Source organism: Rana temporaria, chromosome 5 (genome assembly GCF_905171775.1).
Source record: "Rana temporaria chromosome 5, aRanTem1.1, whole genome shotgun sequence".
Taxonomy (NCBI): domain Eukaryota; kingdom Metazoa; phylum Chordata; class Amphibia; order Anura; family Ranidae; genus Rana; species Rana temporaria.
The window spans coordinates 302,342,090-302,356,709 of NC_053493.1; the positions used below are offsets into that span (position 1 = coordinate 302,342,090).

Here is a 14,620-nt window from a genome sequence, read left to right on the forward strand (position 1 = left end):
GTTTGGGAGTTAACCACAGGGGGCGCTGAATGTGTGACCTCATGTGTGTTTACAACTGTAGGGGGGTGTGGCTGTAGGTGTGACGTCATCGATTGTGTATCCCTATAAAAGGGATCACACGATCGATGACGCCGCCACAGTGAAGAACGGGGAAGCCGTGTTTACACACGGCTCTCCCCGTTCTTCAGCTCCGGGGACCGATCGCGGGACTCCAGCGGCAATCGGGTCCGTGGGCCCCGCAGCGTCGGACCGGGTCGTGGGCGCGCGCCCGCGATTTACGGCTGGGTGCTAGCACAAGACGTACCTGTACGTGCATGTGCCCAGCCTGGTATACGTCAAAGAAAACCTACAGTGAGCCTGCCTACCTGTAAGTCAGTCATTAATACTTTCCCCCACTCTCTGAGGTTATTATCACAATGAGCAAAACCTTCTAGAATGATAAATTACTACATGACATTTACTTTGCTTCCATAACAACTCTAACATGCTACATTAAAAACAAGTGTATGTTGCATTTTGCTGGTTTGAGCTAATATAGCAGATTTGCCAAGCAAAACACATACAGTATCATTTGATAAAGCAATACAAAGTGCAATGATGATTTGTAAAGTTCAGGAAAGTTCAGTGCCCAATCAGATTTCGGTTTACTGTTTTTAGATGGTTTCGGATTGGCTGCTGTGGTAAACTGCACATGGTAGCGGTTCTTTGTGCTGCTGGTCCTATGTGGGCAGCAAATGTTTACGCTCGGGTACTTTGCTTGTTTTACAGGTTCTAGCTGATTAGCATTGATGGAATTTGCACAGACATTTGGTATGACTGAAACTGACAGATCCGAAAGACTGTGCTGGTCTTGTATCATGTACATCATCTTCATACCCCTGACCTTTCAGTATATATTAGAAGAGCCTCTCCAAGGGAACATATCAGGAAACTACGGAAAGAAAAACACACATGTTAAAATAAAAGTTCAGCAAGGGCAGGATCAATAAAACATAGGAACCTGGGTCACTATAGGTTACATCAAAAAAGACATTAGTTTACCCAAGTAGGTGAATCCGATACTCTCCAAGCAAATCTCATCTCTCTTGAATGTGATCTGCTGTAGATTGCACAAATCATCAAGTACATATACATACTAATAAGACAGTTGTGTGGAAAGTATTGGGTTTAACCACTTCCTTACTGGGCACTTCCTGCCCAGACCAACTTTTAGCACTGACGCATTTTGAATGACAATTGCGCGGTCATACAACACTGTACCCAAATTATATTTGTATAATTTTCTCCCCACAAATAGAGCTTTCTTTTGGTGGTATTTGATAATCTCTGCAGTTTTTATTTTTTGCGCTATAAACAAAAGTTTTGAAAAAAAAAACACATTCTTTTACTTTTGTTATAATATCCATTTTTTTTTTTCTCAGTTTAGGCCGATACGTATTCTTCTTCATATTTTTGGTAAAAAACCCCGCAATAAGCGTATATTGATTGGTTTGCGCAAAAGTTATAGCGTCTACAAAATAGGGGATAGATTTATGAATTTGTTTTTTGTTTTTACTAGTAATGGCGACGATCTGCGATTTGTCAGACCTGCGATATTGCCACGGACATATCTGACACTATTTGGGACCATTCACATTTATACAGCGAACAGTGCTATAAATATGCACTGATTACTGTATAAATGTGACTGGCAGGGAAGGGGTTAACACCAGGGGGCGAAGAAGGGGTTAAATGTATTCCCTGGGAGTGATTCTTACTATGGGGGAGGGGACTGACTGGGGGTGGTAACCGGTCTGTGTCCGTATGTACAAGGGACACAGAATCTGTCTCCTCTCTCCCTGACAGGACATGGAGCTCTGTGTTTATACACACAGATCCACGTCCTTGCTCTGTCACTGCCGATCGCGGGTGTCTGGCGGACATCGCGGCCGCCAGGCACGCGCAACGGCATCACGTGACACACCGGCACAGTTTTTCCCGGCGGCGCGCACGGGGAATGTAAATAGCAGGATGTCCACCCGGCAATTGAGAGCCGAGCTGTGGACGTCTTTCGTCTACAGCGCGGGTCTCAAGTGGTTAAATAGATTTGCTCATCTCTAGAAGACATGTTGGGGCTGATCATGCATCAGTTGTTTTGTAAAGAATCATAGAACTGACCTGGAGCTGGTGCACTCTCCAGCTTTAATAAACCAACCCAACTGTTTTCCTTTTCAAAGATACAGAATATTACTATTTCCATCCTGTTGTCTTTGCTTGTCAACAGCAAGATTTTGGTTGGCCACAGATGAGACATCCCACCTTTTCCCTACTCACATTTGTATCACCTAACAATCAAGACACACTATAACCTTCTCTACTACTTGGTCATTCTGTTACTGCATGTTGGTGACATTACATTTCACATGTTGTGATAGAGGCTTTTTTACTTTGTTTTTATATATATATATATATATATATATATATATATATATATTTTTTTTTTTTTTTCAGGCCTATAGCACGGCTCTGTCTGTAGATTTGATCATTACGTTACTACACATGTGTGGTGGGTGCAGATCATTGTAGTGAAAAGCCTCACACACACGATTTTCTGCAGACAACCCGTAGGACTTTTGTCCAAAGGGCGTTTCCCGTTAACTTGTCTTGCATACAAAACATCAAAGAATGGTCGTCCAACAAACACAAAACTACGTGTTTTTTCAGCTCTTTAGCACCACCCTTTGGGCAACTTCTTCTAATGTTGTCTTATGGTTAGCATTGCTTCTGAGCATGCATGTTTGTACTTTGGATTTTTGTACACAAGACTGAAAAATCCGACAAGACACATTTGTTGTCGGAAAATTTTAAAGCATGCTAGCCCACATTTGTTGTCGGAAATTCAGACAATTGTCCAATGGAGCGTACAAACGGTCGGATTATCTGACAACATCCTGCCATCACACAATTCCCGTCGGAAGATCCGATCGCGTGTACGGGCCTAAAGCCTCATTGCCCTTCTCTTTTAACAATCACCAGTCATGTAGAGAATTTCAAAAAAGCCAGATAAAGCTTTGAACTTTATTGCCTCAAATGAGCCCCACACAACTTGATGGTCCGCGTTTCCTCACAATCAATGCTCACACTATAAACAATTAAGACAGTAAAAGTGAACCTGACTTGGCATTAAAATAATTCTAGGTAACCGTGCTGAGGTTGGGCCTGCAAATACTTATGTTAGTCATTGAGTCAGTCTCCAATAGATGGTTTCTAACACCTGTCCTCAGGACCCTCCAACAGGCCAGATTTTAGTTATTACCTTGGGGAGATGCAGACTAGAATGCTGCAATCACGGAGCAGCAAATGATATCACCTGTGATGTATATCAGTATTTATCGGCGTATAACGCACACTTTTTTCTCCTTAAAATCAGGGGAAAATCGTGGGTGCGCGTTATACGTTGATCCCCGCTGTCTCTGAGCGCCGCAGCCTAGAGCCGAGTGTACTGCGCACTCGGCTCCGCCCGCAGCCACGCGAGAGGAGCCGAGAAGACCCGAGAGAAGCCGAACCGAGTGTACTGCGCACTCGGCTAGGCCACGCTCGGCTCCGCCTGCAGCCACGCAAGAGGACCCGAGAGAAGCCGAGCTGAGTGTACTGCGCGCACTTGGCTAGGCTCGGCCCGCAGCCACCCGAGAGGACCCGAGCCGAACACACAGGAAATCTGGCTCCTCTCGGCTCTGCGCCAAATCCAAAAACAAACACCGCTGCAACCCCGGGAAAGGTGCGGATGGACTCGCAGACGGACACCCACAAGGCTGGACTGACCCCGTGCAAGGCCGCAGACGGACAACTCCAAAGCCGCAGACGGACACCCACAAGGCTGGACGGACCCCGCGCAAGGCCGCAGACGGACGCCGTAAACGTAAGTGTTTTTTTCCCCTTAAACTACCTTTCTAAACTTGGTGTGCGCGTTATACCCCGATAAATACGGTATCTTACAAACCTGGCCTCTAAGTGGGTCCTGAGGACAGGAGTTGAGAACCACCGATTTAGATCATAGGCTATACCTGGAAATACTGGGTATGACATATTGGGGGGGCATTTACTAAAACTGGAGCACTCAGAACCTGGTACAGCCGTCCATGGTAGCCAATCAGCTTCTAAACTTCAGCTTGTTTATTTAAGCTTTGACAATAAAACCTGGAAGCGGATTGATTTCAATGCAGAGCTGCACCAGATTTTGAATGCTTTAAATCAAGTTCATTGTTTCTCTTGGTAAATGGAGTAGCAGGGAACTGAAGGGAAAGTAAGTATAAGCAGACGCGGGTGCAGGAATTAATGTGAACCTGTTATTCTGCCCTGCAATGACAAAGCACAGGTTCACTTTAGGCAACTGTTGCTTTAGAAATGTTTAGGCCAGTTCCAGAAAACATCATAGGTAAATATAGGCCAGCATTTCTCAACCTTCTTTCAGTCAAGACACACTTTAAAATTATGGACAATCTCAAGGCGCCCCATTCTGAAATGTAAAAAAATATTCTAATAGCTTTACACAATGCAGCAACATCCACACGTAGGACACCCAACTTTAGCGGTGGTTTATTCTTCCAAAGCAAATACACGTTTGCACACCGGTACAGAGTAGTATTCCAATGTTTCTTTTCTCCCTCAGCTAATGTGACACCAGTGCTGAGGGAGGAGGTAAAGCAGGGTCAAACAAGGATGCTGTGGAGGTAACAGACATCCTCCTTAATAACTGAGGACGTCATTGGTTGTTACGATGCCTGTGTATAGAAAGTCCTAATGGTGCATAATGAAAACCTGTGGCTTTGTGTAAATAAAAGGCAGGCTTTGTCCACCTGCTGCATTATATACAATTGTTGATCAAAAAAAATTTGGAACGGCACCCCTGAAGAAACTTCAAGGCACCCTGGTTGAAAAAGGCTGATAGTATACATGTAGAATACATTGCCTATATGTATGTAAAGTAGACGATTCAGTATTTCAGTGCAAGGTATTTTAGCTCCTTCTGTCCCCACAATAACCTTACTGGTGTACGGTTTCTGAAGTTTTATTTTGGTTTCCAGTTTGGCAATGGCTGAAATCCATATCTTGCGTAATAAAATCTGTGTAAAACCACAGTAAAAGCAATCTTGGAATGAAATCTTGCATGCTAGTTGCCTTATGAGACAATAAAGTTTCTTAGTAAGTAATAACTGTAGAGTGTATTTGGAGAGGGTCATTGGTCTGGGCACGATGCCCTTCACAGCATGGGAAACTTGTGTAATTTTTAATTTGCCATGCCTCGCTGCCACCTACATGAAACTAATGATAACAAGAAGTGGTGGGACATCTGGCTTTGTCATAAGATAAATAGTATGTCAGGGCACTGTGCTGTTTGTGAGGAATATTTTGCATATAAAACATATTAAAAGTGAATAAGGGACATGAATGTACATAAGTGGTATGTCATTTAACGTATATGTGGATCTGTCTATGTGATGTCACAATACAATAACTAGAACAGTGTTCATTAAAGAGGAAGTAAACCCTGATCGGTTTTACTTCCCCTTTGTTCCCTGCAAAGTAAAAGCATAATGGGCTAGTATGCATCGCATACTAACCCATTATGTGCCACTTACCTGCAGAAGAAGCCTGCAATGTCAGTGCTGTCCCCGCTGTGTAATCACATTCATCTTGAACCCCTCTTTCTTCTGGGGCTGTAAACTCTGGCTCTGCTATTGGCCTGAGTCGCGTGACGTCACATGCGTGCGGGAGCCGACGGTCGCGGCACAAGCACTATAGAAACGACACAGATTGTGCCCTTTCTTCAGTTCGCATGAGCAGATTATGTTGGCACCGCCCTATATGGTGAATATCTCCTAAACTAGAGAGGTTTAGGAGATATTCTCAGTACCTACAGGTAAGCCTTATTATAAAATGATTATTAATTACTTATTATTAAAAAATAAAAATCTAATTTCTTCATCACTTTAGGCCAATATGTATTCTGCTACATATTTTTGGTAGAAAAAAATCCCAATAAGCGTGTATTGATTAGTCTGCACTAAAATTGTAGCGTCTACAAACTATAGGATATTTTTATTTACTAGCAATGGCAGAGATCAGTGACTGGGAAGGGGTTAACATCAGGGGCGATCAAAGGCTTAACTGTGTGCCTAGCTAGTGATTCTGTGTGGGAGGTGCTTTTACTAGGGGAAGGCATGGATTAATTTCCCTGCTTTGCAGGAACACAGTATCCATGCCTGCCCTACTGACAGAACAGCCATAGCTGTAAGTAGGTTCGTTTAAGCGGGATAGCGGGCGCCCTCTGTACTGCGAGGGTGCCGATGCTTGTGACCGACGATCAGAAGCATCTGTGATCAAATACCACCAAATAAAAGCTGATTGTGGGAAAAAAAAAAAAGGACGTCAATTTTGTTTGGGTACAAGTCGTACGACCGCGCAACTGTCAATTGAAGCAATGCAGTGCCGTATTGCAAAAAATGGCTTGGTTATTAAGCAGCCAAATATTTTGGGGCTGAAGTGGTTAAAACCGTCAGAAAAAACAACAGTAAATTGATATGCTCAGGTGTGAATGAAGCCTGAGACATTATAATACTGCAGGAAGCTTAAAAGAGAAGTTTGGCCCCAAGACTCATAATTACCTAGGTGAATACAGTATTGGTCCGAGGTTGCTTCTATACCCCGCCGGATTGAGAACGGAGCGATCAAAATGCTTGTTTCTCAGAGCTCTGTGAGCAGAGCGCTGGTGACTCTCAGTCACCGGCTCTCTACTCTGCTCCCCCATGCTCATTGGAGCGCTGGACTATGGTGAGGAGTGGCTTGCTGAGAGACTGAGCCAGGTGCCAGTCCAGGTTTGTGGGTGGATCCAGACCATATTGTCACAAACTTTCCCCAACCTGGACCGGCTCTGTGACATCAGCCGCAAGCGGGCTTCAGCCCCCTGTCTGCTGAAAATGTGTCATAGGAGTGCAGAACGAACTGCACTCCTGTGATCCATAGAAGTACAGCCAAACAAGCTTTGGCTGTACTTCTCCTTTAATTCCTCCTGGGTTATGTGCTTGGAGTTTACATGTTCTTGCTGTATTGACATGTTTTTCTTCTGTGTAATCTAGCTATTCCCTACAGCAAGATAACACATTTGTAGTAAATTACTTATAACTTAGACTTTATGTACACGGGATGTTTTTACAACTGCTCCCGAACTATTTAACTTGACAGATAGTAACCCATGTTTAAACGTCCATTTTGCCGCATTTACATGCCGCGTTTGCATTTAGAAGTGTTTAAAAATATATATTTTTTTTTAAATGGCCAAAAACGCAAAACGCCTATAAACTAAACGCGGGTTACCGCGCTCAGTCGCGTTTGGCATCTGAAACGTGGAAATATGCGTCGTTTGAAACCCATTTTAACTCTGTTAAAATGCAACTGCCTACAAACGGCAATAAACAAGGCTGTGTACATTCACATAGGATAACATTGAATGAGTTCAGGGGCAGTTGAAAAAAGCGTCCAACTGCTTCTAAACGTAGGTTTAGCAGCGTCCCGTGTACATGGTGCCTAAAATATAAGCTCCAGGCACCCAAGTATTATGTGCAGTCCTAACGTTATAAAATTTTGAGAGCCTCCATAGTGGGAGCACATATACATTATAGTGATAGATTGAGGGCAGGTTTGTCTGGAGGGGGCCCACTCCTCAAAGGCACAGGAGCACACTGGACACCCAGCAAATAGCACAATGGCAGAAAAGGTGTTCAATGCATCCCCTAACCAAATACTGTAACTAAGGGCCAGATTATCAAAGGGCTTACGACGGCGCAACGCCATTTGCGCCGTCGTAAGTCCTAATCTGGCCCAGCGTATCTATGCGACGCATAGATATCCATTAGATCTGACAGGCGTAAGGCTCTTACGCTGTCAGATCTTAGATGCAATTTTTTTTCCCGCCGCTAGGTGTTGCCGACGTCGTTTTCCCTGTCGTCTATGCAAATTAGCTATTTACGCGAGATTCCCGAACGGACGCGCAGTCGACGCAGTGAATTTACGACGTTTCTGTAGCATTTGCGACGCTTAAAGTTGCCCCTGCTATATGAAGGGCAACCTCATATAGCAGGACGCCATTTACGTTAACGTCAAAACCAATGACGTCCTTGCGACGTCATTTAGCGCAATGCACGTCGGTAAATTTTAGGGACGGCGCATGCGCAGTACGATCGGCGCGGGAACGCGCCTAATTTAAATGATCCACGCCCCCTACCTGGATCATTTGAATTAGGCGGGCTTGCGCCGGAGGATTTACGTTACGTCGCCGCAACTTTACAGGCAAGTGCTTTGTGAATCAAGCACTTGCCCGTAAAACTTGCGGCCGCGTAACGTAAACGGGATACGTTACGCCCGCATAGTTTTACGCCAGGATACGAGAATCTGGCCCTAACAGTACAAATGGCAACTCCCCAAACCTACAACTGGCCTTAACAGCAAGGAGCACATGGAAGGGTGATGCATGTCAAACAAAAACAGAAAAATTCCCAGCTCAACTCACCAGCCAGCCTGCATCAAACCAAATTCTCCTGTCACAGTTCACGCTAAAAGCAGGGGTTTAGTTTGCACACATTTGCAAATACATACATAAGCTGTGCCAAGACCCCCCCACCCCCTAGTATTATCTACAGTCCTAACTATACACTTTTAGAGCCTCCAAATTCCTTCCAGCTTTCCCCTTCTATGTAATGTACTGGCAGATCGCATTATCAGTTGTAATATAGATTTGAACACGGTCTGCCCTCACAAAAGGGTTAAAGGTCTCAGGGCGGTGCAGTAAAAGACCTCTGATGTCTCGTTAAAGGGAATGTGTCAAGCAAGCACTCAAACCCTCTCTCTAATCTCCCCTCCCAACCCAATACCTCATATGTTTAATTTTATGAAAATTATTGGATACTAGGGGATGATAAGTAATCGGCCTGAAATAATTTTTTAAACAAGTGTACAAAAATTAAAAAAAACACCTCAGAAAAATGGATCTGGCAGTGAAAGGGTTACACTCCTGCTGACTTTGTCAATACTATCAGTGAAATAAGTATGTTGGCCAAGTTTTATGAGTATGCAGATAAGCGGGAACCATTTCTTTTTATTTCTTATAGCACATAGGTGAAAGCATGAGCTGCATGAGATCATTGAATCATCTAGTACAGGAAAATGATGTAAAATATTTTAGAAATGCTCGGGATAAACATACAGCTATGCCAAGAATGATTACAGGGCCAGAAATAACTTTGAAGCAGACAGACCAATGAGAAATCTAGGTGGATCTACTAGACTTTATCCACTGTCTTTTTACAGAATGATATGAAATTCTATAAATCATGTCAAAGAAATTGAAAATCTTGTATTGTGCAGACACTCCAAACCACCAAGGACATTTCACTTTTTTGTCTGCCTTAATTTTTTTGGTCAAACTATTCTTTAACACAAGAATTATTTGCTCTTTCTGCCACAGAGTGCCCTCTGCTGGAAGCATATTGCTCCCATTTCCATGTCTTGCATCCTCCACCAGCTATATGCATGGCATTCCATTGGATGAACAATAAAACCATGACATGCCTGCCGAGGCTTAGTACCACCATGGATGGAGATCTGAATGGGCCCTGCTACTGTCAGGTCTTTACCACACTATTTCACATGGACCTGGACTTGTGTTCCCTTCAAACAACCAATGGGAAGTAGCTTTTTTTACCCCCCCAAATTCTCCTTTGTCACTGGCTCTATAATGAGCCCACTGGTTAACTTCAATTTAGATTTCAGTAAATCAGACAACGTTTTTCGTAGGGGCATATTTATTGTTGATTTAACCAAAATGTTTCCAACATTTGACCATTTTTTCAGTCAGGATTCGATTTTTCACATTCACTATATTCTGACCAGCCATAACATTATAATCACTGACCGGTAACGTGAACAATATTGAATATCTCCTTACAATGGCATCTGAAAGTTGGTGGGATATATTAGGCAGCAAGTGAACATGTCCCTGAAGCTGATATGTTGAAAGAAGAAAAAAAACTGCAAGCGTAAGGATTTGAGTGACTTTGACAAGGGCCAAATTGCTATGACTGAGCACCTTCATTACGGTGTGAAACGTGTCAGAGCTTTTCCTGTTTTCTGTAACAGGAAGTGACTGTATTGGATTTCATCTGCTACACAGGATATCAATAAAGATGCCCTTCAATGATGTGCGGCCGTCCAGGATTTTTTCTTCTGGCCAAATTGTCTTGGCTGGATGACGGGGTCAGAGCATCTAAAAAAAACTGCAGCTCTCCCCTGGTCTTCAGTGGTCAGGACCGACCAAAAATGGTCCAAGGAAGGAAAACCAGCAAAACTTGTAACAGGGTCATGGGCAGCCAAGGCTTCCTTAAGTAGGTGGGGAGCAAAGGCCGGTCTGTGTATTCTGAGCCAATAGACTAATTACTGTAGCAAGTTCAGCACAATCATGGATTGTTTTGGTCGCAATATATTATATATATATATATATATATATATATATATACGCACCTCCCTCCCAGAATAAAAGAGCCCTGCATACTAGTATCTCTAGAGCAAATTAGTATGTGCAGCTCCCCTGCTATGCTGACACCAGTCCACATTCCCCCCTGCATTGAGGCAGTTCCCCCAAAAAAACAGGGATCTCCCCCAAAGCACCCTAGTCCAATGCTGAAGGAACACCAGGCTCTTCAGCATTCCAAAGTGTTCAAGAGGGAGTGCTGGCAGGGAGTAGGGAATAGTGACCTACCTACAAAAGGGTGATCACCCCTTCCCTGATCAAGTGGTTTCAGGGGTCCCTCAGATCCCTAAATCAGTCCATGGTGCATGTGGGTAAGTTTTAAAAAGGTGAAAAAAATACAATTATAAAAAAACTTTAATATTGTTCTCTTAACTAATATTTCCATTTCCAGGTTCCAGCAATGTCCGCAGATGTCCTGCGGTATCCAATACAGTGCTGCCATGTCAGAGGAATGAGCGGGGACGGGGGGGGCGACATAGTCTTGCTTTCAGCACCATGGAGAGCAAGTCGGTAAAGGACAAAAAGACCATTCCTGTTATTTAAAGTGGTACTAAACTCGCTCTATCAATATTAAAAGGACCTATTTTAAACTTTAGCATTATCAAATAGAAAGGTATAGTACTTTCACTTGTTTTAATCTTTTTACGTATTGATATTTTATTTTTTTACATTTCATTAGTTGCTTGCTGGTTTCTGTAGGCTTGTAGAAGGAGCTGAGCTCGGAGCGTGTAGCATGCCATTTCCTGACCATTCAGAATGATCTCTCCACAGTGCCTGATCACTTCCGGTGACGTCATATCCTTGTGTTTCATGCTGGTTCCTGCCTACTTCCTGGTGGCCACACAACTGCATAACAGAGGTTCACAATGGGGACATGTCTTTGATCCAATACAAGGCATAGAGAAAATCTCAACACCCAGAAGAGGTGGCGACGGCTTTAGAATTTTATGCAAACGCAAAGTATTTTGGATATTTGCCCTACAGACTAGAATTCCTAGGGGTTTTATTTTAAAGTGGAATCAAACATATTTTATTACTAAAATTAATTTATGTTTTTAACCTTTTCTTGCAATGGTCCACAATATGTATGGATTCATGCAACGTACATTGACTTTGTGATGAATTACCAGTTCACATGTATATGAATCGGTTATTGGTCTTTTCCCCTTTCGCCCTACAGACTAGAATTCCTAGGGGTTTGAATCTTGAGTGGGATCTCACTCACTTTCACACCTGAGACCTTGTAACACTAAAGGCCTGTAAACACGATCGCATTTTCCGACGGGAATTGTGTGATGGCAGGCTGTTGTCGGAAAACTCTGACCGTTTGAATGTTCCATCGGACAATTGTTGTCGGATTTTCCGCCAACAAATGTTGGATAGCATGCTTTAACATTTTCCAACAACAAATGTGTGTTGTTGGATTATCCGAACGTGTGTACACAAGTCCTTTGGACAAAAATACAGTGTGCCGTTTGTATGCAATACAAGTTCACGGCCGACGCCTTTCGGACAAAAGTCCTACACTTTCTCCGATGGAAATCCGATTGTGTGTACGTGGCTTAACAAGTCACATGACACCGGAGAGGGGAAATGGCTAATTGACATTTTCACTTAGGGGTGTGTGTAGGGGTGGGGGTGTGTGTGTATATATATATATATATATATATATATATATATATATATATATATATATATATATATATATATATATATATATATATATATATATATATATAAATCACACACACACACACACACACACACACACACACACAGTAGAACAAATTCATAAAATTTCCGTGTACATTATTGGAACAGAGAACAGCAAGGATACACCGCTTTCTTTCCCTTCTGAATATTAGTATATTAGTATATTCTGGCTAAATAGTGTCTGGATAATCTCATGACTGTATAATATAACATAAAGTAATACCACATAATATAGCATAATATTTTTCTCTTGATTTGGCACATTAGAAATGTTGCAGTTCAAACTCTCCGCATACTATGTGTGACCTCTGGAATGTTTTTTTTTTTTTTTTTTCATTGAGCTCCATGTCTGGGAAAGAAGCCAAGTTACAAGTCATGTAGATTAGAGTAGATCAGAGAAACAGGATTGAGTTGCTTTAAGAAACAAGCGAGAAGAGGCCATTCTCAGACACACGAGAACACCAGGGTCCGCAGTGTGTGAAATGAACTTCTTTCCATTGATCCAATGCTTGTATTCATCTGCTACCAAACCTCCACTCCATAATAACACCTCAAAGCATTTAACTCTCACTAGCAGAGAGAACATCCAACATAGCCATCTTTCTGTCTTGAACAAAAAGCAGATTCCTACCATGGATATTTGATACATATGAGGTCATTATCATATTCACTATGACATGAACATAAGCTGCAGTGATAAATACGCACGTTATGTTTTCATGAGCTAACTGCACACCCAAAATAAATACATTGTCATTAAAGCGAACCTTCAGTCATTTTTCATCTATTAAATCTTCTGCCCTTGTTTTAACTTTGGATAGTAAAACATATTTTTCTGCCAGTGAAATACCTTATACAGCCCACCTCCTTTTTCTTGTCTGGTAAAAAGTCTAGGCTTATGACATCATGCACAGCTCACTCTCATGAGAGTTTGCCAGGAAAGGAGGGGGGGGGGAGTCATAAGAGGGCCAATGAGAGCTGTGCCTATGTGTAAATCCAGGAAGTGAACAGGCAGCAGCTTCAGCTGCCCACAGTTAAAAATGGGTGCAGCCAGACTCAGTGGAGGGAGACTTCTGCAGCATATTTGGTAAGTACAGAATCGCAGTATATATAAAATAATATGCAAAGTGGTTGGAAGGAAGCTTCAGAATGGCAAAGATGATTTTATTGCAGATTCAGTGAGCAGGCTGCAGTTCCTCTTTAAAGAGGATGTCTACCCTAGGAAGTAGGTCAGTGATGGGGAACCTTGGCACCCCAGATGTTTTGAACTACCTTTCCCATGATGCTCAACTACACTGCAGAGTGCATGAGCATCATGGGAAAGTAGCTCCAAAACATCTAGGGTGCCAGGGTTCTCCATCACCGAACTAGGTAATATACTATCCACTACTGACAATACAGATCTACCCCCCCCCCCCCCCCCATCAACAATTACTTAATTTCCTCTGAGATCCCTTGCAAACCTGCACATTCTGAGTAAAAGCAATGTTGCAAACTCTTATCTGCCACTTAATTTCATTTTGTACCTGGTTTGGATCATTATTTGGACAATAAATATACATAAAATGTACCTGCATTTCATAAAAACATTGTACACCAGATATTTCCACCATGGAGCCACCATATGGGCCTATAGACTACTATCCCTAACTGCAGCAACCGGGCCCCTGAAAGCCAAGGCAGTCCTCTGAAACTTCAACTTTACAAAAGGTCAAGCATAGGCAACCATTCCACTGGATTGCATAATTGGTTGCCCACATTGCGCTCTGGGATGTGAAGTTAACTCGGCAATGTAGAATACGTTTTTTTTTTAGATCTTCTGCACTGATGAGCAGCATATGTGCAGATTCTCCTAACTTGGACATCTTTTGGACAGGATTATCGGTTGTACTTGGCTTGTGTGCAATTAACCTCAGCACCCACTGAACAATATGGATGAACGGGCACCCCAAAACACCCATGCATGTCAGATATGGTCATCACCACACGTGGCCAAGCCTCCCACAGATCTGGATTACACCTCCAGGAAGAAAATCTCTAGGAAAGCAACCTACATGTGCTCTTTGCCTTTAGTCCTCATAGATAAAATATATGAATGACAATATAAAGGCAACTGCCAACAATCTTTTCACATAACTTCAACTGTTACCAAGCATTGAAATTTTTTTCCCCCTTTAAAACATTGAAGACAACTGAATTGTGCATTTGAGCAAACAATTCATGAGTTACAAAGGTGCCCATACATGAGGTAACTATCCTGGTTGATATGGTCAAATGCCCATTTATACTGTTGTGCTACCAAAGTGCAAATTAGCACACAAGTGCAAGTTGCCACTTTTTACAATT

At 42.7% G+C, this 14,620-nt stretch overlaps 1 protein-coding gene across 1 annotated transcript in view; it reads right to left on the reverse strand.

Moving 5' to 3' along the window:
* Positions 1-283: 283 nt before the first annotated feature.
* TMEM241 (transmembrane protein 241) overlaps positions 284-14,620 on the reverse strand; it is a 179,371-nt gene continuing 165,034 nt past the window's right edge. The window contains exon 15 of the mRNA XM_040354068.1: positions 284-931. Within this exon, the coding sequence (XP_040210002.1) occupies positions 871-931 (61 nt within the window). The 3' untranslated portion in view covers positions 284-870. The remainder of the gene's footprint in view (positions 932-14,620) is intronic.